Source organism: Drosophila suzukii, chromosome 3, assembly GCF_043229965.1.
Source record: "Drosophila suzukii chromosome 3, CBGP_Dsuzu_IsoJpt1.0, whole genome shotgun sequence".
Taxonomy (NCBI): Eukaryota; Metazoa; Arthropoda; class Insecta; order Diptera; family Drosophilidae; genus Drosophila; species Drosophila suzukii.
The window spans coordinates 626,764-651,428 of record NC_092082.1 but is presented as its reverse complement, the minus strand read 5'-3'; the positions used below and the strand labels follow the sequence as shown (position 1 = coordinate 651,428).

At 39.2% G+C, this 24,665-nt stretch overlaps 3 protein-coding genes across 7 annotated transcripts in view; 2 read left to right on the top strand and 1 right to left on the bottom strand.

The window, feature by feature from the left end:
* klar (klarsicht) overlaps window positions 1–24,665 on the top strand; it is a 118,581-nt gene that overhangs the window by 24,788 nt on the left and 69,128 nt on the right. For 4 of the 5 annotated variants that reach the window (XM_065864045.2, XM_065864043.2, XM_017078401.4 and 1 more), the window contains exons 2-5: window positions 3,795–3,908; window positions 10,335–11,160; window positions 13,425–13,676; window positions 13,761–13,922. In XM_065864045.2, the coding sequence (XP_065720117.2) occupies window positions 10,624–11,160; window positions 13,425–13,676; window positions 13,761–13,922 (951 nt within the window). In that variant the 5' untranslated portion in view covers window positions 3,795–3,908; window positions 10,335–10,623. The remainder of the gene's footprint in view (window positions 1–3,794; window positions 3,909–10,334; window positions 11,161–13,424; window positions 13,677–13,760; window positions 13,923–24,665) is intronic. The other variant, XM_065864044.2, reaches the window with a different exon arrangement.
* LOC108012900 (uncharacterized) lies at window positions 19,781–20,258 on the bottom strand. Its single transcript, XM_017078408.4, has 2 exons — window positions 20,154–20,258; window positions 19,781–20,093 (listed from the first exon to the last, which is right to left on the bottom strand). Exons 1-2 carry the CDS (start codon window positions 20,163–20,165, stop codon window positions 19,839–19,841), a joined length of 267 nt encoding a protein of 88 aa, XP_016933897.3. The 5' UTR covers window positions 20,166–20,258; the 3' UTR covers window positions 19,781–19,838.
* Window positions 20,717–21,234, top strand: LOC108012899 (zinc finger protein 512B). The gene is made up of 2 exons (XM_017078406.4): window positions 20,717–20,837; window positions 20,898–21,234. Exons 1-2 carry the CDS (start codon window positions 20,826–20,828, stop codon window positions 21,168–21,170), a joined length of 285 nt encoding a protein of 94 aa, XP_016933895.3. The 5' UTR covers window positions 20,717–20,825; the 3' UTR covers window positions 21,171–21,234.

Sequence of the window (24,665 nt, the reverse complement as noted above, 5' to 3'; positions counted from 1 at the left end):
CCACCTGAAGATCACCCATCCGCCGTGAACCTTTCACACTTCCAACCGAAGTGGAAATGGAAAACGAAAGTGAACCGAGGCAACCAAAAGCCAACCAAGTTAGATACAAATCGAGACTCTAATTGTTGGACTGTCTTCCTCGGTTTATGGCTTGTCACAGCTTGACGCTGGTTTAATTGAGTTGCGAATAAAATAGAGCTGTAAACATATCAATTACCTAGCCGACCTGCCGGTGCCCGAAGCATTCGTTTTGGCCCAATTATCGTCGGGCGACAGACACCGACTTTATATGTACATATCTCTCTTACGCACGGCAGATATTACCCATTACCCACTGCCCACTCTTCCCCGATTTTCCACCACTCTCAATTATTTCGCCTGCTTACTCTCGTTTCCTCTGTTTATTTGCCGCAAATGCAATTGCAATTGCAACTGCAACTGCAATATGGCAAAAGTTAGTTTGGAAGATTTATCGCCAGGCGGTTCGCGCCTGCGCCATCTCTTTCCCTCGATTCTCACTTTTTCTTTCTTCTCGAGCTCCCAACTTGTTGCTTGGCATTTTATCAAAATCGAATCTGTGGCATTTCATTCGAGACTTTGGTGCCTCGCATACTGCAAGCCGACTGCCGAATGCCAGCCCACACATCCCCAACAAGTTGACGACAATTTTCCTGTGCTCTTAGGATGGGTAATGCGATTTTTTGAAAGAGGTTGTAATAATTTTATAGGCGACACTCCGTTTAGTTTTTTCGACCAAGGAAACCTCTAGTTAAAAGTTTTCGGTACGAATGTAGCCATCATTTCATATTTCATCATTTACTGATTGGAAGTATAATTATTTCAAAACTGGTGATGAGACTAGTTAAAGCAGGGTATAGAAAATTGTGTCTTTATCTGGGCTGGCATTTGATTTTATTCGAGTGTGTTTGGCTGCTTTCGTCGTGTGTTTCCACTTTCCAGTTGCAGTAGCAGAGTTTGTCATTGTTTTGCTGCCATTGAGAAGAGGCCGTCGCAGTTGGAAGTCGCGTCATAGTTAAAGAAAAGCATTTTATCTATGAGTTGTCAATGTGCATTGTTTTTACTGCCTTGTCTGTCGATGCATTTGCTGGATTTTGCCGCTGCCTTTGCCGGCTCCGAAAGTGAATCTCAAATATTTCTTGATGGCAATCTCGGCTGGAAAAGCGCCAAGGATGGTGCTTCGTTTGGTGGATGTGGACGTGGACGTGGACGTGGATGTGGATGGTGGCACCCATGTTCGATGCACGTCAACAGAATTTGCGAACAAGGTCATGGGAGCTGGAGGAGGGGCCTTGAGGAGGGGTCTCTCCATAACACATATCGCCGGCATCTCGTGGCTCATTTGGAGGAGATTTTCCGTAGCCGACGGTTTGTTTTGCCAACGCATTTCACTTTCTATTGCATTTCGAATGCATTTCTCGCCACTACTCCTTCTCTTTCGCTTTCGTTTGAGTTTCGTTAATGAACTCAAGTGGGTTTCAGTTTAAATCTCTTTCAAGATTGTTCTTTTTCTCACGAAACACTCGAATTAATATCTCTTTTTTCCGCCGAGGGTTCTGTGAAAGCTCTTGATTTCAGTTTGTTTTCATTTTCTACTTGCCTTTGTTTTTGTTAAGACAGCCGAAAACCGAAAATGTTGCATTCACGTCTCACCTGACAGAATTTCTGTTGGTTCCGCATCTGCATTTTGCACTTTGGATTGAATTTCGGTTTGGCGGCAAAAAAAAGAAAAGCGAACGAAACAAAAGAGTTATGAGACCGTTGGATAAGTGGAGAATGTGTTAGATATTCGATGCTTTGAATAAAAGGGTTCTAGAATTACTCGAAGGAATTTATATAAAACTAAATGAATGGAATAAGGAAGTACAGTTGCAGCTTTAGTTGTAGCTTCTTTTAACTTAATGACATCTTCAACTAGTAAAAATACTATAAAATAATTATAAAAAATTATAATATATTTGTAAAAATTTGGATGGTTTCCATTTGGGGACTATACATTGATTCTTAAATTTTGAGTGAGAGTTTATAAATAAAGATGAGATGACTGATGGTTGTTTTTCTAGCTTTTTATTGGGTAGTAAATTTTTAAGTACTTCGGCTTGGCTATGTTCGTTATCCATTGATAATTTTGTAAAAGCTTTATTTGTACCCCATGTTGTTTAACTTTTATCACAACTGGCATGTGTCAAGATTTTTGAAAGACCCAGAGAAAATTTCCCACTCTACCCAAAAAAGGTATATTGAATTTCTACATCGGCTTGGAGCACCCCATCTCTCCCCAGACAACTCAAAGACCTCCTAACTCCAAGACCGACTGGGAAAGGGATCCAATTATCGCCTGGAGACGTTGTTGTCGTCGTCATTTCTGCTTTTGTTGCTGCTGTCGACCGCTGACGATCGGCGTTTGTGCCCATTTCCGACTTTAACAACTTGACCACAGATATATACCCTGCTGCCCCCTTTCCATGCCCCTGTTTTTGAGTTTTTTGTTGTTTTGTTTGCCAAAGTAAAACGCCGTTCATTTGTTTTTGATTTTTTTGGTTTGTATTTTTACTTTTTTTTTAGTTCGTGCAAATTTCGCTGAGTTTGCAGTTAGTTTGCTGCTGCTGTTGTTGCTATTTTACAAATTGCCTGTAAATGATATTTTCACAACTCGCATCGATTGACTGCTCCCCCCTTCCGTCACCCATGAAAATTGAGAGAGTTCGCCGAGGTTAATGCGACCAATAAATTGTTGTTGCCGATTTTTGTTGTTGATGTTCGATGCTTTATGAGCCATATTTTGCCTCTCTTTTCCACTCCTGAGATACGATTTTTTTTTTTGGGTCGGGAATGCCGTTTTAGCCGTTGTCTTTGGGAAGTTGAGCCTAACGGCAAATGACGGGAAATATTGAAATTTCGCAGCGTAAAATTGTTTTCAATTTAATCGACATTGTTCAATTTTTCATGCCCAGGCTCGTTGGGGAGTTTTGAGTTTTCCTCTCGTTTTTCGTTTGTGCAATTTGAGTGCAAATATAATTAATGATAATGAATTGTTATGCGAGACGCCCTCGGTCAAAATTGCAGGAAAAAAATACAAATTCGAAAAAAATGTCGTGCATTGGTCGGAGTTTGTGGGAGTTTGGTTGGCAAGTATTTGACTTTTTCTTGGGGGTTTCGGTGCAACTGATTTATCACTGGAGACAGCTACGAGGTTGCGGCGGTGTTTGGCGAAAGGTTGCCATAAAAAAATGTTGGGAAAATTGAGGGGAATCAAAAACCGAAGAAAAAATACCCTTTTGCCAACACAAGAACAAGGTGATAAATCGCAAAAAATACCATTATAATGCTTACATAAGATCTTTTGGTAAAATGCTGAATAATGTTAAATAACAACTTGAAAAACACCCGAAATTCTTCCCATTTATGTAAATTTTAGCTCATACATTATGAGTGCATAAAAACGTTTTAAGGTGGGTAATCAATTTTGGGTTTACCATCAAATTTATGATACCCCCTGCTAGGGAATCGAAAAAGTTGCTAAGCAAATGTTGGCCGGTAAAAGTTGATGGTATATGCCTCAGTTTCTGCGTTTGGCTTTCCATTATGCAATGTTTTTTGCCAAGTGCTAATATCAAAAAACATTGGTAAACAATTTTGCCATTTTCCTCGGTTATCCTTCGTTGTTATAGTGGTTGTTGTGTTCATTAGTCAAACTTCGTTTCCGCTCCATTCAAAACAGTTTCGCATCACTTCGCTTATTTGTCTTAACACGCGTTTCATTTATCTCGTTTTAGCCGAAAGTGAATTGAATTGAATGGCATCGAAAGGATTGGATGGATGTGCTTTGCCGCGAGTCACTGAATAAATTTCGACTTTCGCACATTGGCAGGCTTTTCACACTCGATTATGTGAGTAATTTTCGGTTTATTAACTTTGGTATAGCTCTTGGCTTTTCTCTCCATATCTCTCAATCAGTGTTTTGAGTAGTTTAATAGGTTAATTAAGAGAGTTCATTGCGTGGCATCGCCTGCATTGGACTCGGCTCGAGTTTTGTATATAGGAAATTGTAGACATTTAGAAGTGGGTCAATGCCGAGTTCAAGGCAACGTTGCGAGTGCGCGATAATGGAACTTAAGTTGGGAAGTTTTAATGCCAGAAAAGGTGCTTTGAGAAAAACAATACAGAGAATACAGTCATTTAACTTTTTAGGTTAATGACAATAAACAAAATCCACAAATAAGTTTCCCCCTAGCTAATTAGTATTTCCAAACCAATTTGAAGTGTTTGTCAAAATTTATGTTCTCTGTTTTCCTGCACCACTTAACCCACTAATTTGCTAGCATATTGGTGCCCAATCGGCCAGTTAGGGGGTGTGACTGGGGATTATTTACTGCTTCGCCACCTGTCAGCCGTCGAAAGAGTTACCGCCTGTTCATTCGGTGGGTCAGTAGTCATAACAAACAACTTCCCTACAGAGAGGCGTGGTCAGATCAGGACTAGTTTTTCCTTAAAATGATATTTTTTGCTTTGATAGCCTTTCCATGTGTCATGTGTAATGTGGTGGGGACTCCAAAAAACGATCGCAGAACATGAGGAAAACGTGTTCGAACCGCAAAAACACACAAAACACGAAACATTTATCATATGCTCAGGAATGTAGACAAAATGTGGGGATTAGAAGGGGGAAAAGGGGAAAGTGGGCTGGGGCGTTGTGGAAAGGAGTGGAAAAAGGCAGGGGGTTTGTGGATTGGAGCCAAAAATGTTTATGGGTTGTAGACAAATTTTGTTAGCGACAACTTAAAAGGCGACAAATAAAATACAGTCGAACTTCTAAAACTCAAACAACCATCTTGCATCGTTAAAATTCGAGTTTTTTTTATGTAACTTCAAGGATTTTATTGTTAATATGAGTTTTCGGTTTGAAATTAACGATACGGAAGAAGACAGTTTTGAGTTATCGCATCAGTTTGGTAAAATACCATGACAAAGATACAAAGTAAATAGTAAATATCAATTTCGTCAAAATATCTCATTAATTTATATTAATACAAACCCTATAAACCAAAAGTCTTTATGGGTTAGATTCCTTTAAGTGTAAAAACGGCTGGTAGACCAGTAAAGAGGTTGGTTGGGGACTGCTGGCTTAGTGTTAGGGAGGTGGCGATACAATGTTTGCATGTTTCCCAAATTTGTCCCCACTTTCGGAGATACGATAACTTTCGATTTTTTTCCTTCGGTTTCCTTTTTCAATGGTGAACCACTTCTCTAATTGCTTTTGCACCGAATATCACCAGAAATATAAGAAACGAAATAAGAGTTTCCTTTTGTCTTGCTCGGGTCTGTTGGTCCTCTGTCCACCGTCTTTATTCCGTGGCCATGTTCCATGTCTCCACATGTCGCACTATACTTGCAAATATTTTTCTTGTTACTCGTATTTCCCTCCATTTCTTTGTTATGGAGGAGGACTTTTGGCTTTACCAGGCTGCAACCAAGGAATTCGAAATAATTTCATTTTCAGTGTGACATTCAGACAAATGTTTCTCAAGGGATCGGTTTGGAGATGTTGTGTAGATACCGGATATTATGGTTTTTTAGGTAATTTAAAAGAGGGATTGTAAAAAGTTTTTATATATAAACCATTGCACAACTGAGGACCGAAGGGAGACCCTTTTTAACCCAGATCAGTAGATCCGATAATCTGTTTTATAGTTATAAAATCTCAGTTATCTGGCTCACCATCGCCATATCTCATGTACCGACCGATAAAAGTTTGTCAAAGCAAGACACGACCGCAACAAATTAAACAATTCATTGTCTCGGGTGCCCACAAAAAATTGCTCTGTGGGCAAGACCCCCTTAATTTAAACTAGGTTGCACTGGACCACATATTGTGATTGTTTTCTGTGTTTTGCGGTTGCAGTTGTGGTTGCTCCAATACCAATACCAATACCAACACCAACACCAACACCTTTGCCACGATCTTGGTTTACAAGTCAATATGGTTATTGTTATTGTCGCCAGATTGCCTGCGATTTGGCCACTTGGCCAACATTCACGTGTGCTAAAAGTGACGCCGTCTCACCTCTCTTTTCATCTCCCATATATCCCTGCAGCTAACAATTCATTAGGTGTTGCTGCTGCAACAGCAGCTGTCTCTGTTGCAGTTGTGTTGATGTTGCTGTTGCTGCTGCAACTGTCTTTAGCAATTGTCAATTTATGGCATGCTGCCTGCCTTTGGGGTCTCCTCCAATCATGGCTTTTAGCCTGGTCAACTCGGCTTGAATGGCCAAATTGGTGGCACACAACGCTGGCACTGCCAACGCGATTCTCGGAAGAATTCCCCGATAAGTCGGTTGACTACTGCTGGTTCATATAAAATATAGCTGCGACTGCTGCTTGCTGCTGTGCAATATATAAAAAAAGATATTTTAATTACGCTTTGGTCTGCGGAATGTCGATTTCCTCGGTCTGGGTCTCTCTGGTTGTCTGATTCTGGGGTCGACTTGGTGTCTGCAATCGCTTTTAACTTTTGCAATTAGAGATGGTATGATGGAATATCATATGATGGAATATCATTCTTTAATTTCTCTATCTTATATTTTACAGTTTCGGAAATAGTTATTTTATTTAACATATGATCCCAAAAGCTTTTTAAAATGAACCTTGACTTCTTTTTATCTGAGTATTATATAAGTAATTCGCGAAAAGTGAAGTACGGGGCCTATTTTCCACATCAACTTGATATATATGATAAACCATATATTTGTCCGTTCAATAAAATCACGATATGCCAAAATACCACCTCTATCAACGATTTTATCGCTCATACAACTCACTCTTACTCATGACTTCACACCCCAAAGCCAGCTGATGACTAAATTATGGCCAAGTACGCCAACTTTCAAGACTTATTGTGGCCAACTAAACGAATTTCGAAGTCTTATCTCGACTGGGGCACCAGATAATGAAATATTCTCTATAATTGATTACATTTCGAGCCATTCGAGTGTTGCCCAATTGCCTTATCGACTCTATCTAATCTAGAGGCACGAGTATAGTTCATCGGAAGAAACTGAGTAAACAGAATAATTGGCCTCTCAATTGTTAGTACTTGATTTGCTTTAATTGGCCACAGAGTTTTCCAGCGTGAGAATAAACGCCGATTTAGTGAGTTCACATCCGGTTTTTCGGCGGTTCTGTTTTCGTTTCTTTGGGATGAGCCAAGAGTAGAGTAAACAAATAGGAGAGCGGAAGTGACAAATATCAAAGTAATGGGAAATTAAATGAAGTTAAAAACATTTGCTGGGAATCAGAACAATGAAAGTTTTGTTTTCCTTTTTAAAGAACGCTGAGAGATAAATGAAAAGTATTTTTAAAGGAGTTTGTTAAAATTGTAACACTCTTCTTTTTGTCAAATTCACTCAAGCGCTTCCAAAACCACTGAATATTTAAGACCTTAAACTAAAGACCTTGATATTTAATTCCAACTTCTTTTAAAGGTTTATGAAATAATACCCCAAGGGAAATCGAAAGTTTTGCTTACTCAAAAAAATGCCTCCTGAAATAGAATCTATTGTCATCTTTCCCGGCATTTTTTATAACGATGAACCATGAGCCCAGGCATATTTACGAGCTTCTCAAATACTTCGTGTCTGGCATAGACAATATGGAGGGATCTGCGATCTTCAAGACCCCTTCCTCTAAAACCACTCCCCACCATTCAATCCACATGTTTGTTGACTTCATTTTGGTTTCGTTGGCTATTTCTACGCAAATATTTGTCTATTTTTAGCCCTCTCTTTGGCTGCCCCTTTACTGCGTCTCCTCTTTGTGCTTATTAATGGCCTTTGCTTTGGCTTCTTCTTCTGCTCTGGGGGTCTCGGATCTCTGGGGTCTCAGATCGTCGAGGTCTGTGGGCTTTGTGGCTATAACTTCGTGTTCCACATGTTTTGGCCGGTATTTTGACTTTGTTTCGCTTGAAGATCGGTTTTCTTTGGAACTTTTGTGCTATTACCGAATGTTTACAGGTGTCTTATGCAACAGTTCAACAGGTGGACAAATAAATGCAAGAAAAGATTCGAAAGAAAGCCGTCCATATCGAACTGAGTTATTATCGGAAAGAGTTAAATATTTGTTAAATGCATAATGGTGGAATTAATTTGCATATCTGTGGAGTGTTTATCTTTGGGTGTTTATGAATGCCTCGTTTGAACTTCAAAGAGCCACTGATTGGGCATTAGCATTTTGAATACGCATTCTTAGCTCATAAAAACCCAAATCCTTATCAAATGAAATGGAAAAGCCTCTTAATTTTCACCACTTCCACGCGGAAGCTTAACGCTGAACCTATAAACCTGAAACTCAAACAAACGCAAACTGGAAATTCGCAATTTCCCAAATGAATTTGTGCCGGCAATGGAGGACTACTACGAGTATCTTTTTCTACTTTTTCAACGCCTTTTCAACGGCCTTTCGGTTGTGTTAGTCACTCGTGAACGCGAATCCCCATTTTGCATGCGGACCGAGTGGAAATTTGCATAAAGGGGGAAACTACTGTCAGACGGCAGAGATTCCTTGGGCCCCATTTCAGGTCCCATGAGTCATAAAGCAAACATTTTGGATTTAATGGTCAGCACATAAAAGAGTTGAGGCCGTTGCCGCATTCATTACTTAATTATGTAATTAATATGTCTAAGACTCTCACACAAAGCCATCAAAATAATTGTTTAAGATTTTTCTTTAAAGTGGAAGAAGGTAAAGCTAGAAACGACTGAAACTAGGAATTATATGGGGAATGTGTGCAAAAATATTTACGCTAAGCAAGACAGAAACTGAAATCGAAAGAATATGTTCAGTTAATGTTTACTTACTAAAGTTCTTAATAGTAAGTAATATAAGCCTATAAAAAGAGTAACGTTCTTTGATATTATTATTTAATGGATTTAGTATAATGAAAATCGATCACTTCAATCTCTGCCTATCAGCAGCCCTGCCAATAATGGGTTAAAGCTTTTATTGCGGTTTGTTTTGTAACGCCGACTTTTGTTTATTGCCCAAAGACCTGGGAAACTTTATTTACAGCTCTTAGCACTGATTTGTGTTTTTGGGGCCACGCCCTCCTCCCTCAATTATATCCACCTCCACCCACTTTCAGTTGCCAATTTTATTATTCATTTTTCATCACTATTCGCCGTGTCTTTCGGATCTCTTGGTATCTCTGGCGCTCAAGTGGCTAAATGAACGCTTGCGGGCCAATTTTGGAATTGGACAACTTCCACCGCCTTTTGCAAAAACAAATTTGCATACGAATATGGCCCCACAACTGTTTTTCGCGACTAATTTCGTATGAAAATTTGATTGCGCCGCGATTAGAATCGCGTTCATTGTTTATATTCCTCTGCTGAACGGGAGTCGTTGACCAAAGCCAAAGCTCTGAAATTAAGTAATATTTTGCATACGTAATTACTATAATTTCCCAAATTCCCCCCGACCTTCTCCCCGCTGTTATTATTCAGTTATGTAGTTAGTTGTCTGTGGGTTACAGTTGCTTTTAATTGCCGTTTACAGTTTTGTTTGCTCTGCAGTGGGTGTGATATGCGATACAAGATACGAGTCTGCGATATGGCCACTGCACTCAAAAGCTGAGGTTCTACCAGAGTTAATTATGCTAAGCGCAGGAGGAGAATGGAGGGGTCACAGAGGTTGAGATAGAGATAGTGGTTCTTTCGTCACCGCAAGTGTGTTGCAAGTTTCAACATCTGATAACTCACAGAGTTGTTATGACCAGAAAAGGTAGAAAATATAAACAGAAGTAGTGATCAGAAGATACCTTGTTGGAGGAAGTTATGTTGGAAAGGTTTTTACTCATTTTAAGAAAATAATTTTTAAAAAATTTGTAAATCCGTATTTCGTTAAAACATTACTACCTCTTTGTGAATCCAGCTTTTTCCGGGTAATAATCGATTAGTGATCATTTAAAATCTTCATTTACAAAATGCACCTGCCAGCAATCGCAACCCATGAGATCCGCCCAATGCAGAAGATGGGGCAAAGAAATGCTTGTAGGAAATGAATCTATATTAAAGACGATACCAGTGCAATTCGCTTTCGTCTTTTAATGGCTTGCCTATAGTAATAATACCCATCATTAGCAGAAGGAAAATGAGAAACGAATCTCTGCAACGCTGCTAATTATACTGCCCCATGAGGTGTGGTGATGGTCCCTCTCTAATCATAATCATCATTTCATCTCGACCCACCTATTTTCCCCCTAATTTGTTTGATTTCCTTTTCGACTAATGTGCAAATTTCCCTGCTCTCTTGTTTCGTTTCAGTGGAATTAATTTAGATACTCGAAACAACCGACATTTTATCAAAATAACGAAACAAGTATTTTGCATAAAAACGAACGGAAATCGAAAGGAACGCCCTGAAGGTCATTGCCAGAGAGCGGAACGCCGGCATCGGAACGGAAAACAATGAATATCAGAGGAAGCCAGGCAGACATGCAAATATTGGGCGACTTTTGAGGGGTTCGATTAGCATAACTCGCTCCCTAAATAATAAATAGTATATCCCTCACATGCACACATGGAAAATAAAGCCAAATAAAGTTGGAGAACAATGGAAATGCAACAGGGAAACGATCTGGGAAGAGAAAGGGGAGTCCCGAAATCAGAGAAAGACGGGGAGATGAGAAGTAACCAAGAGACTGAAAAAGCGGCCATTATAATAGGTGGAAATGAAGGATCGCCAAGGGAATTGGAGTCCCCGAACGAAACCCAAACCACCCGAAATCAAGAAAACACAACGAAACCCCATAAATTGGATGGCATCTTCGCCATACCAGTCACGCCCCGTAAAAAGACGGGCCTAACTACAAAATCGGCCAGCAGTAGCCGTAGTAGTTCCCTCAAAAAACAGAGACGTGGATCCAGAGGAAATGCAAATTTGAACGTAATTGGAACGGAAAATGGATTTTCAAACAGCAGCGCCTCTGGCGGTGGTCAATTAAACCATGGCACTAACAGTGTTGGAAACGACCTTATGAAGCAGTCACAGTCCATGACGTCACTGCAGGCCTCAAATGAGGAACAGCAGGAGCGCCGTGACGTCATGCAGGCCAAGCTCCATTTGGAACGGCCCTACAACAGCCTCAAGGTGAGTGATCCCAAAAATGGTCATGTATTTTAAAGGGGCACAGGGGGAGAATACAGGTATTCATCAGGTAATGGCTATGAGGAGTGTGTGTGTACGCATATATTTGCAATTGATCAAAGCTCATACCCTTTCTTGGAAGATAATATAGAAGACACAAAACAACATACCGACAAACATATTATAATATATTTTTAAAACTCTATATTTTTAGACCAAATTAATCGATTTTTGAACCTCTGAGTTTTAGGGAAATGATATCTGCTCTAAGCAGGTCAAGGTTTAGGCATGGAATAAAAGACTTGTTTCACACAGATTTCGAGGTTACCAAGCCCAATATTTGAGTAAAGGAACGTCATTTTAGCTAGGGTATTTAAAGTTTGCCGTTTATTTCACTTCGTTTCTGCTCCATCTTCCCGTACCTATTGCACTTTTAGCCTTCGCTCGACACGCTAACGAGTTTGGTCTCTAAAAATGACAAGGGGCCGTTAGAAAATGCAGTACTCTTGTTCTTGTTCTTGTTCCCCTAATGGTGTGTCTTAGTGTATGTCTGTGTCAACGGAAATTGCTTTAATAAATTATTAATAAATTTCCCGATTAGCATGCCTTTATGAAGCCAACCGAGTTGCAACGGTTAAAAATGTGCAACTAAGTTGGCGCCACTGGCCATGAACACAAATTGCTAATTTATGCTCTAAACTGGAATGTAAAACAGGCCTCTTTTCTTCTTATACGCAGGCGGAAAATGATCAAATTGTTGAGGAATGTACATTGTAAAGTAACTGGTGTTTTGGAAATATTTAAATATAATGTAACGCTTAATAGAGGTTCGAATTTGTGATGATTCGTGATAAATGGCTGGCTAATAGGCTTAAATCTAAATGATCTAGATAATATTATTTAATTTTTCGTGACGGAAGAGGGCAAGTCAAAATCGTTTAAATAAATCTTATCAGCGTGGGTACTAACAGAAAATCTGCATACCAACCAGTTTTGCTCCAGTTCTCACAGTCTTCAAAATGTATTAACTCTGTTCCTCGATAAAAATCTGTTAAATTTTACAAGACCGAGACCACAGAGATATATTTTTTCAAGGCCTCCAGGTGGAGGCATATTTTACAGCTTATTTGGCTGCAAACTTTTCTTAGTCACTGTGGGCGAGTTTGTGTCCGAAATGCGAGTCACTCGGCGATAATGCCCGCCCCACACCCCTTTTTCTACTCACTCATTTAATCAATTACTCAAATCCCCAGAAACAGCAATAACACAATCGCACACACAATTTCATTTTCGATTTTCAATTTCGTTTGCTTTTGGGATTACGGTTGCATTACGATTGTGTAAATAAGGAATTTCCTTCCACGATTTCAGCCTGAATCGGGGGACTTTCTTGGACAAATGAGCAAAATGCATTAATTAATTGCGCGCGCTTTGCAATTTGGAGTGAGTAAAAACCAGTTTTCAGAGCGGCCTAGAGTCGGGAATCTGAATCGCAAGCTCCCAAGATGGCCAGGCATATTGTTTCGGCCGTATTTGGCACGCCTCAAATTACTTATTTATTAACAACTTTTAGCGGTTTCCCCTTCCTCTTTTCAATCGTCTTTCGTACGCTTTTGTTTGGTCTTTGCCACCTCAGTGGCTTTATTTTGAGGTGCTTTAAATCAATCAACATTTGTCAACATTTATTTTTATTTACCTTAAACAGCATCTTTATCGAACATTTTGTAAACAAATTTGGTAAAACTATATACTGTTTTGGAATAGTAAATAATTCGAAAGTATGGTTAAATTAAAGTAATTATAGTGGGAATAATACAGATTTTCTTTGTTAACCAAAATTGTTTAGTTTTTAATACATAAAAATTGTATTACAAAAAATTTAAACCATATTACATTGAGGGGCTTTGTAATATTTTTAGTTCCTCTGAATCGCATGAAAAATCTTATTATCTTTTTTAAAGGGACGAGTTGGCAGTCCTTTTTCTTCATCCTTCCTCTTCTGTGCAGAAGAATCATAATTTGTCCAGTCTGGTAGCACTATTTAAGTTAGCTTTACTTACAAAATTGCGTAAAAAGAAACGAAGATTAATGTATTATATACTTAACCTTACAAGCGGTTCTACATTACTTTTCTACAATTGTCTTTTCTACAGTTGTCAAGCATTTTGACACCATGAGCGCTTCGAAACATCCCACTACTTTCTATCCTCTATACATTTTTTTAAACGCCTTTTACAATATAAAAACATTTGTTTTTTAATTTTCAGAAAAATTCGCATAGCAATAAAATGCACCGTTATTCGTGGGGAAGCGGAAACAGTCAATGCAGTTCCACCAGCCTCCACAGCAGCGCCACCTTGGGCTTGGGTTCCTCTGGCAAAGACGACCTCTGGGCGGCCATTCAAACGAACTACAACTACATCATGGACACGAACCTTTTGGATACCTGCAAGGAGGCGCGCTGTGAGATAGAGGGCGCAGCAACAGTGCTGGAAAAGTCTAGTGAATGTTGTTTTAAGGTTGGTGGCTTGGATAATGTGAATATTTGATCCAATTTAATTACACTTACTAATTGCAAATATGTGTTAAATATTTCCCAATAGATGCTCGATGAGACCCAAAGACCCGAGGGCCTTTGTGAGGATCCCAAGGAATTACGGCGTTGGCTCCGCGAAATGGAGAGTAAATTGGAGAGTTCGCCCACAATTACTGAGCTCACTTTGTTTGGCAACGCGGAATTGCAGCGCCATCTAGCAGTACACTCGGTGAGTTAAGTTTTTGACTGCATTTTAAGAGCATACTTTGAGGATCGGAAATAAAACTTTAAAATTGCTTTGCCTACTTTTCTGCAAACAAGCAAATCTGGCGACAACGATATTTGGACACAAACCATATTTTATAATTTCTCAGAAATGTTAAAATGTAACAAAACTAACAGCGCTGTTAAGATGTTAAAATTCTAACAGAAATGTTAGAAAAATCTTAACATTTCTGTTAGAAAACGTTGCATATTAACATTTCGGAAAAGGAAGAACACATTGCGCCTCGATTCAAAAACTTACCATTTTTTAGCATTATAAAAGTGTAAAAAAAATATTATTTTTGTTCAGTTCTTTTAAAACTTGTTAGCAATCATGCTGTTATTTATTCACGTTAACTGTTTCCCTTTATACACAAAGTTTTAGAGCCATTAAATTGGTTGATCGAAGTCGAAATAATGTATATGTTATACTAAAAAAAAAGATAGGTATTGATCATTAAATTAATTTCGATTTGCGCCGAACCAAACTCTTTATAAATGTAGGCGCTAGACAGACTTGGGAGGTGGCATTTGAGAGCGTTACAGTTGGCGTGGCTGTCCGCTGATACAAACTTGCGCTGCTTAAGATCTTCAAGAGTCAATGCTTAGGCCTAATATTAAACCTAATAAAAAGTCGTCAAAACCAAAAACTATACAAAAAAAAAGGTACAAAATGTTGTGTCGTTTTATTGATATCAAGTTTTTTTGTTTTGGACGACTTTTTGTTAGATTGAATGCTAGGCCTTACCCTTCAACCTTTTGCAGTTTCCGGCATCTCAGCGTTCATACGGACAGATATAATTCTAATATTACTATTATTCCAATCTAGTTTAACACGCGGACGAGATAACGGCCTTTATTTTGACATTTTAGTTAGTTAGCATATGCAAGTTTAGAGATAAAATGTACCTCTAGCTGAACATGAGACCAAGAACATGCAATGTAGTTTGTTGAGATAAAATAAGAAAATTCGAATATTAACTGTGCTTATGACAGACCAGAAAAATTATGGAAGATTTCGATTTTGTTAAACTATGAATAATTAAAAAAGAAATTCAAAACTGCTTTGACCAAAACAACTTATGTAGTTATTTTTTACATTCAAGTACAAACTTCATAACAAAATTCAACAGATATGTTTCACAAATGGATCCAAAAAAAAAAATGCAGATCACGTCAAGTAAAAGTGTAACAAAATACCAAAAGTGCAATTTTACGCATTTTATTATACCTTTTGTGTTTTTTGTTTTTGGCCCCAATGACTTTGCTTTTTGCTGCTTTTCCTCTGTTTTGTTTGAGTTTTCCCCCTCCAGCGGCTTCCGCTAGTGCGTCTCGAAATTGTGCAACAAGTTTTGTATCTCAACCAGGGAAAAAAGACCAAATCCGTCAGTCATTCTCATTGCCCCCTTCTCAAATTCCCCCAAACCATTGACTTCCCCTCGAAAATCAAGACAACAATGTTCCCTTGTTTTTTTTTTTTTTTGCTCTTTTTCTCTCTCTTTTTTTCATTTTTGTTACGAAAATTTATTGAGCTGAAAGTGAAAATTGCTGCGAGGGAGAGGAAAGGGGTCTTGAGATAACCTCCTCGAACCTCTGCTTGATAATTGGCATTCGGACGTTTGTAACACCTTCAATCGAGAGTGAATTCAAAGTCTCTGAATTGCCAACAGATTTGTTTGCTGCACTTTTCTGTTTTCTTTTTCGTATTTCTTTGATTTAGGGGGATTTTTATCTGAACAATATTGTCTATAAACAAGGCTCTGGGCTCCCCATATTATGTAATTGTGTGTGAGTTTGGGAAAATCTAAGACGGAAGAGAGTCTTTGGACTCCGCCTTTGGCATTGATTTGTGTCGGTTTCAATTGAGCTTTGACCGTGACAGAAGTAAATTTGAGGAGCAATATTACATAAGAACCGGTGGGATGTGGAATTTAAAACGGGAGAAAATACCATTAATTGGCAAATTCATAAGTTTTAAACAAGTGTGCTGCCAAACTACGCCGGAGATAAATACCTACAATTTGATTTTCAACAATGACGCACTCTCGACCAGTGGATTATTTAAAAAAATATTTCCACTCTTTGACCTTATTACCGATGTGAAACTAAAAGGCCTCAACCCATTTCAACGCCGTCAAAATTTACTTTCTTTACCCATTTCTTGACCCATTTCGAAAAAGTCGGTTTTTATTTTGGTGGCTAATTGAAAATACCTTTAAAGTTTTTTTTCAATGAAATTCCTCGAACACATTCGCTCTCCTTCTCCCCAAAAAACGCAGCCGGCCACGAGCCAAATGAAAGTAAACAAAATCCAATAGTGAAAAAGTTGAGTTTGCATTGTAGGTAGTTAGCCGAAAAGTGCTCAATACAAAAACTTTGCTGGCTAAACTCCGGCTGGCTGCCCCTGATTTACGACAATTGTTTTGTCACGTTGTCGATGGGAGAAAGAGAGCCTCGCAGATGGAGCTTTTCCAGCTAGTAGGCAGTATCGAACGACGACGACGGCAGCACCAAATGTCAAATGCCCAAAATGGTTAAACATATTTCCAATAAGTTGTTAGGCGTTTGTCTCTGTCAATTGTTTGGGGCTGCAGTGGTTGCTTCTGCAGTTCCCGGGGGCGGAGACACGCATTCAGTGTCCAAATCCGAACTGTTAACTAGAGTTCCAATTCCAACTCCACAAACCGATCGACGCAATCAAGCCCCACAGCAACCGACCGAAGACCCAGTGGAAAGGGGATCGAGATTGGGTCTTGGAAATTGAGATTGAGAGATGATCGCCGTGAAGCAAAAACCAAAATTTGTCAGCTGCCGGACAATGTCGGTGGCCATAACGAGCTGGGAACTCCGCTGGTTCCCCAAGGTGCTGACTGCAATCTCCTTTTTAATTGAAAACCAGCCCAAAACAAAGCCAAGCCCAGTGAGAATAACTCTGGATTTGGCTGATGGTTGAAATTGATTTGTATTATGTGGGAAGCAATTTGGAGAGGATGTAAGGGAAATCAGAGGAAAACATTTTTTTTTAAATGAAACAAAACAATTGAGGTTTCAAATCACTTTTTAGACTTTTAGACATCTTCATAAGTGTTTCAAATAATTTGGTTCCTTTTTGGGAAACTTTACTCTCCCATTTTTGGTCTGGAAAATTACACTTTAATAGAAGGTTTACAGAGTATTTCGAAAAAACCTTTGGTGAGTGTTTGGTTTTGGGGGGTTTTTCTTTTAACCCCTTAACACTTGCCGGCCGCAACGGGTTAAGCATTCGCTGTTCTGGTCAAGTGAAGCGTAAACAATCATGTTCCCTGTCGCCTGCAACGACAGGATGTCTTTGTTTTCCGACCAACTGGGGCCACCGAAAATGGTCAAGACAAGCAGCAGCAGAAAGCAGCGTGACAAAGCGAGAAAATAAGTTTGTTTTTCCCTGGCTTCCCTGGAAAAGCCGCAGGAAAAGTGAAGGTGGTGCAATTTAGTCTCTGGCCGACGCGATTAGCTAAGAGCTGCGACCATATAATCGCATTGACAATTTCCATTTCGTGTGCGGGAGTAGAGGAAGTGCTCCACTTTATGGCAGTCATAATTTCATGTTTCGCCTCGATAGGATTTGAATTTTGAATTTCGATTTGGTGGTTGTCCGATTCTATCGAATGGGTGTCCATTGTGTTTTTGCGGCAATCTCCCCCCGCCAGATTTGCATAACAATTGCTGGCAGTAACCTTTCGCCCAGTAAGCTGGCTCTCCGGTCTGGACTCGCCAGTCCGACTTGGATGCAGACTATATGGCCAGCTGCAGTTGCTGGGCGGCAATAAAACATTTACCACCGAATTAGCCCAGCCAGAGAGTAGTTAGCCCAAGTCCGAGTCCAGGTCCCACTTAAAATTCAGTTACGATTGCTGCCCAGTTCGGCTATAGTTCAACTTTCGCGTTAAGTGAACTTTAAATAAACTTTCCATTTTGTTTGCCATCGTTTAGTCGAACTTGGGCCTAACTGAATTGTAATTGCACTTGGGGCGTTGATTAAGGTTCATTAGGGAATAAAATGGAGTGCATGTGTACCTCAAAGATGCATCTTGTTGGCCCTTTATAAATGCGATTTTTTCGAACTCAGATTGGAATTAAGAACCTAATGGAATTCAGAGTATATTGTTAAGTTTGGTTTACCCCCAAGGTGAATATCTAAAAATGTACATCTCCCACTCTTCTTTCAAAAGCACAACAATCTCCTCTTATCGCCAACAATCGGATCAGAAAACCTTTCACTCCTTCATCGATCCAAAACACGCCCAATTTCATAAGAAAATAACACACAAGAAAGATAGATTGACGGGGGTCTCTCAAGTTCAATTGAGTTTCACTTTTCTTCGTGATTTAAATTAACAATTAAAGCGGATAATTAACAAAATGAAAACAAAAGCAGGCACACCAAATCGAAGGCAACACCCACCGAGCGAGCCAAAGAAAAATATTATTACAAACTGGTGGATAATTTATCAAACGAACTGCGGATCTTGACGATGAAGTCATTACCACAGACAACAAAAAAACCACACAAAAGGAAAGACAGGCCCAAAAAGTATAAAAAGACTACGTCACATGTGAAGCGGATCAAATGATTTCGTCATAATTGAGCAGCAAATTACTTTTTTTCCCCCTCTAATAGAGAAATAAAATTGCCAAACTTTGGGCGAGAAATGTATATAAAAGTGGGAAGGAAGTGGAACTGGAATTGGTAGCAGACTAAACTGCAACTGAAACTTAAAACCGAAATGAAATGTGGGGGAAATTAAGAAGAAAAAGCCAACAATAAATCTTTTGGCAACAGGAAAAACAAAAGCAGCCACAAAAAAGGCCCCAAAAGCATGATCACAAAATAGACTTTCGAACACAATTTATTTTTATATTTTCTCTGTTTATTTCTTTGGCTTACCAAACCGCTTGAGAGTTTGAGTTTTTCTAGCCAGCGATTTAATAACCCGAATAAAGCCCGAATAAAAAACAATGAAAAATTCATGTACGATCCATTCAGGTTCATCATTAACGCCAAGATCGAACCGCAACCGGGGGAAAAGGGAAAGGCGGCTCTGAGTTTTCATTCGGGACTCAAAGGCTGTGCTTTGTCGCCACTTTAATTGGCTCAAATTAAAGACGAGCTGGGATTGGGTTTTATAGACTTTATAGACACGACGGGGACGTCGTGGTGGAAGATGCAGCTGCAGTTTAGAGGCGTTACTTTATTCCGCTGATTAATGAAGAAATTTTCTCTGGAAGCTTGCCACCTTGTTAACGACTTTATGTGTGACTATTCGCAAATAAGAAAATGAGCGAGGTGAAAATTAAATTTAACAAAATGTCCCATAAAATGATCAGCTTACCATGAAAACCACTTGAGTGTGCAAGCCCTAAGACAATATGAGCTGGTGTAACATGTAGAAAATGGAAAGTGCTGGCCATGGTAGGAAGTAAAGCCCACTGTCTGCTCTTTTCTTTCGAAATGTATTTTTTCGATTAGCAAAATTCATTTGGTAGGGTGGTAGAGAAATGAGGAGGATGTTCCTAATAGACTTTCTACTTATTTAAGATTTAGAAGCTAAGTGTTGCGTAGGGGTATTCTTGTTTTGAGGGTTACATTTATATCTATTTAGCTATTTAAATAATAATTGTTAGTTGATGGAATTTTTGTACTGCACTGCCAATATTCACTTAATTAAGTGTACCATATGAGAATCGCATAGAAGGGCTCATACTTGCTCTGTCTAGTTTTGAATTTTCATTAAATTAATCTGAATTCCTATACTGGGTTAGCTAATAAGGGAAAAGACATTTGACATTTATTTGGTTTAAAATTTATTCATGTCGAGTCGATATCGGTGGTGTTTTGTTAAGTTTAACCGTGGTAGATCTGGTGTCCGTAGGTGGGAACTCCATAGGATGCTACTCCGTAGGACTTCAGCACGGGGACATGTTGAACCACTGGAACATGCTTGACCACGGGAACATGCTGCACCACCGGAACCTGCTTCACCACTGGAATGTGTTTCACAACGGGAACCACATGAGCCACAGGAACCACTCCGTAAGAGGGCTCAATGTAACCGGGAGCAGCGAAAGCCATGGCAACCAGGGCAAAGATTACAGCGATCTGAAGAGATAATGTCGAGTTAAGACGCACCTAGGGATATATTATAATCGTTTAACTTACAATGCGGAACATCTTAATATGTTGTTTTGAGATTGAAACTTAAACTTTGAGGTTATCACACTTTTATGTTGGTCGGACGATTGTTGTTGATTGACCATCCGTGGCATCATTATATATAATAGTTAACAAGTCAGCCAAAACTAAGCACCCAAATGACTTCTGTTCAAGCGCCACGCGCCAAACCAGTTTAATTATATCCATTTTTAAATATCTTCGGATAATGCGCATTCTATTTTGTTTCATCTCCAGCGGCGAACTTCCCGTTATCGGTCGTTATTGTTTAACCTTTGGAAATAATCCCCATTCAATAACTCTTCAATTGTGTGGGGTCTTTAGATCCGTTTGCCTATTATTGTTTACTTCCGAAGTCCATTGTCATTATATCGATCGACTTCACGCGTTGTGATGATCGCCGAGAACCAAGGTCAAGACCACAAAAAGACCTATATGAGGACGCCCCTGGGTCAACTGGCAAATCCATTCTCCCAATTAAAGCATAGAATTATATGAAATTATGGCTAAACACGTTTGCTCGTTGATAAGTCATTACTACGCTGATTTTTGGCTATATAAAGTAACTGATACGTTGGTCAATCAACAACAGTCATCCGACAAGCCTCGAAGTGACAATATCCCAAAGTTTAAGTTTCAAATTTAAAACACAATACCAAGATGTTCCGCATTGTAAGTGCAAGGAAATATAAAATATCCTTGGTGTGTATTAACTCGACATTATTACTTTAGATCGCTGTGATCTTTGCCCTGGTTGCCATGACTTTCGCTGCTCCTAGTTACATTGAGCCCTCTTACGGAGTGGTTCCTGTGGCTCATGTGGTTCCCGTGGTGAAACACATTCCAGTGGTGAAGCAGGTTCCGGTGGTGCAGCATGTTCCCGTGGTCAAGCACGTTCCCGTGGTCAAGCACGTTCCAGTGGTTCAGCATGTCCCCGTTCTGAAGTCCTACGAAGTAGCATCCTATGGAGTTCCCACCTACGGACACCAGATCTACCACGGTTAAAATTGGAAAATAGTATTATTGATATCGACCGAGAATGAATAAATAACCATCCAAATTACGTAATTTACAGAGGATTTTTCTTTGCTTTACAGAAGGTACAGAAGGGGTATTTTACAACAAAACTGAACTCGTATTCCTATTTATTTCACTTTTGAAGAGTATACAACTTTTTAGATTTATTGAAGTACTCCAGGTTAAATGAAATATTTTCGCATGTGCCCCCAAGTTGTTTCTTCCCAAATCCATTAAGTTTTGCTGTAGAATTTGCGTTGGTCTTGTTCGATTGAAAATTCTTCACGCAATCCGTAAATGCACCAAAATCTGGCACACAAATGTGTTTTCTTTGATTTTTTTTTGCGTTAGCAGCTTTGTAGTTTATTTGGTGCGGATCGAGTGATAAAAGCCAAATGTGCGCTTCGTTCCAGGCACCCGAAAGATACAGAGGTTGAGCAGTTGCGTGGAACACATTTGGCAGGCTTTTCGAAATTGACTCTTTGGACTAACTGAAGGTGATTAATGAATGCGGAGAGGGAGTGGAGTTGGTTGGAAAAAGAAGAGTTAAACGGTAGTTAAAATCTGCCTAGCACGCGAGAGAAAGAGTTTGCAGTCGCAGTTTGAGTGAAATGTTTTGCCGTTGGCATTGAAAAACTTCTATAAAATAAAAAAAAGGGGGAGGCTTTCCTTGTTGACCCACTTTTGGCAGACAGAAAAATTTATTTGCCTCTGCTGGCCGGCTGGGCTCCCCGAGAATTGTTAACAGCAATTTAGTAGCCATCCGCTTCTTCTTCGGCTGCTAAGTGTATTTTATTGTTTGCCAATTGCTGTTGTTGTCTTGTTAACGCTTTTTATAGCCGCTTTTTGCTTTTCGGCCAACTCTATTTGTCGAGTCTTTCTCTCTCTATGCAGATGTATCTCTCAGATACATTCATTAACTTGTTTGCAGTTACAGTTCCCCTGTTTCCCCTCGCAGGTGATTTATGCTTTGCCCAGCTTTTGTTTGTATATTTAGACATTTCCTATGTGTTGTCACCTCAATTTTTTCCTGCACTTGCTCAAATTTTTAATGCTTTTTTTTATTTTTGACTAATTAAAATAACGAGGTAATTGTGCAGTTATGAGGAGTGTCTTAAACTGGGGGAAAAGTGGAAGATTGTGTGAACATGGCAGACTTCAAATCTCGTTATGACTATGAATATGCATTGGCGCTTGATGAGATACCCACTTCTCTATTTTGTAAAGAAGTTGAAGGCGTGCCCAGGCAATTAGTTTGCAGCTAGGCCCTTCGATAGAAACCTCCAGGGCTATTTTGGCACGTTGTCAGGAGGTGGAATGCTGGGACAAGCAATTACTTAAGGGGAAAACTTGTTCTCCACACCCAGTGCCCATTGAATGGAACAGGGTTCTCTATTTAAGATGGGCTCATAAATAGAATAGGTTACAGGCAGCTTTTGACTTTAATAGTTCGCACTTTAATAGAAGTTGAACGTGTTTGCAGGTTCGTTAAGATCGTGCCTTTCAGAGTCATGATTTAACTACTATTATTCATAAATGGTTCAAACCCATTCATAGTCTTTGTTTTTGTTTCACTTTTATTAAAAGCATTACAAAACCAAGTTGAATTTTTGAATAAATCAATGTGAAAGTTTAGCTGCAGTTCAAGGCATTCTTATGTATTATTTTGCATTCATATAATATCATATGATAAATTGTTGTAGGCATAATTCTATAGTCCTTCTCTAGTTATTAAAATGTTTACTGCAAGCTGCCTTTCTATGCGATTCTCATTCAATCAACCTAAGTCCAAACCAATTCATTGGAAAATAGTCCATGAATGCTCGTTGCTTATTTTTTAAACCTCGATGTATATAATCAATCTTTAAACTGGACTCTCTCTATCTAATTTTCTTTTCGATATGTCAGTCTAATTCGTGATCTTTATACAATTCTTTCTCAACACACTCTTTCGAGAGCGCACTCGTCTGGTTGACTTGGCTTGTTGGATGTCATCCATCTGCTTGGTGTTTGTGTGTTGCAGCCAACAAATAACAAATAAGGGAAAAACTTGTCAGCCTCGCACACGTTTCCTTCTTCTTCTGGCTTTGGATGGCTTCTTGGAAAAGCGGGGCCAGCGCAAGAATCTCTTCTATTTCCTTGGGAAACATCTCCGGCATTCGAGTGCGTTGTCTTTGATTCTGATATCAAGCTTGGAGATTCTGGTCGCTCTCGTTTCGATGAGATGGGATCTTTTTAAAAGGTAATCGTCGCTCTGTGGTCCACTTTAAGCATATGTTTTTGAGTTCGAGGCGCGTGCGAAGACCGCAAATCGATGCAGGAAATCCGATTTGTGGTAAAAGTTTTTCTTTTTTTTGCTCCCCTAGATTTTTTCAGCTGAGTTTTGCTTTACTTTGGCAAGTTGCCGTTTAAAGTTGTTGCACTAAGTAGAAATATGTGCAAAACGGTGGTTGTGGGGCTTCTGGGAAATCAAAGCCGGTGGTCTCGAAAGGCGAAAGAGTGGGATATTGGCGAGAGGTTCCAAGTGTTAAGGGTTGCCGGGGGTTAATAGTCGTTAAACGTCAGCGGGGGTCAGTGGCTTACCAGGGTCTAAGGATACTTGAGATGGGAAGTTCGGTTGGAGTAGGGAAGATAAATGGTAAAGACAAGCTATTGGAGTACACAGTTGACTTGAGTTTAGATTTTAACCCTATTTTGCATCTATAAAATTATTTTAAAATGTCAAGTATTAAAAATAAGCCAATGGACATTATTTTTTGTTCCGCGGATCAAAGAGGTATCTCAATTCTAAATAAGTTTTGGGTTTCCATACTGAAAGCCATTGAACTTACGCAAAAATCGAACATGAAAATGGGTTAAATTTTTGACCCTCGTTCATATGATAAATTTTAATGAAGATTATTAGCGAATTCATCCACAAATTCAAAGAGGTATCTCACGTCCGAATCGGGATCCGATAACTCAAGTTATGGATTCTAGAAGTGCCGTTTTGGGTTCCCATACTGAAAGCCATTGTAATTACAGAAAAACCGAACATGAAAAGGGGTTAAATTCTTGACCCTCGCTTAAAGGATGCATTTTAATGTAGAATACAAGAGAATTTAACCACAAATTCATTGAGGTATCCCACGTCAAAATGGGGATCCAATAACTGAAGTTATGGTATCCAGAAGTGCAGTTTTGGGTTCCCATACTGAAAACCATTGGCATTACACAAAAATCGAACATGAAAATGTGTTAAATTTTTGACCCTCGTTCAAATGATAAATTTTAATGAGGATTATTAGAGAATTTAACCACAAGTTCATAGAGGTATCCCACGTCTAAATCGGGATCCAATAACTCAAGTTATGGATTCTAGGGTCTGCAGTTTTGGGTTCCCATACTGAAAGCCATTGGAATTATAGAAAAATCGAACATGAAAATGGGTTAAATTTGTGACCCTCGTTTAAAGGATACATTTTAATGTAGAATATAAGAGAA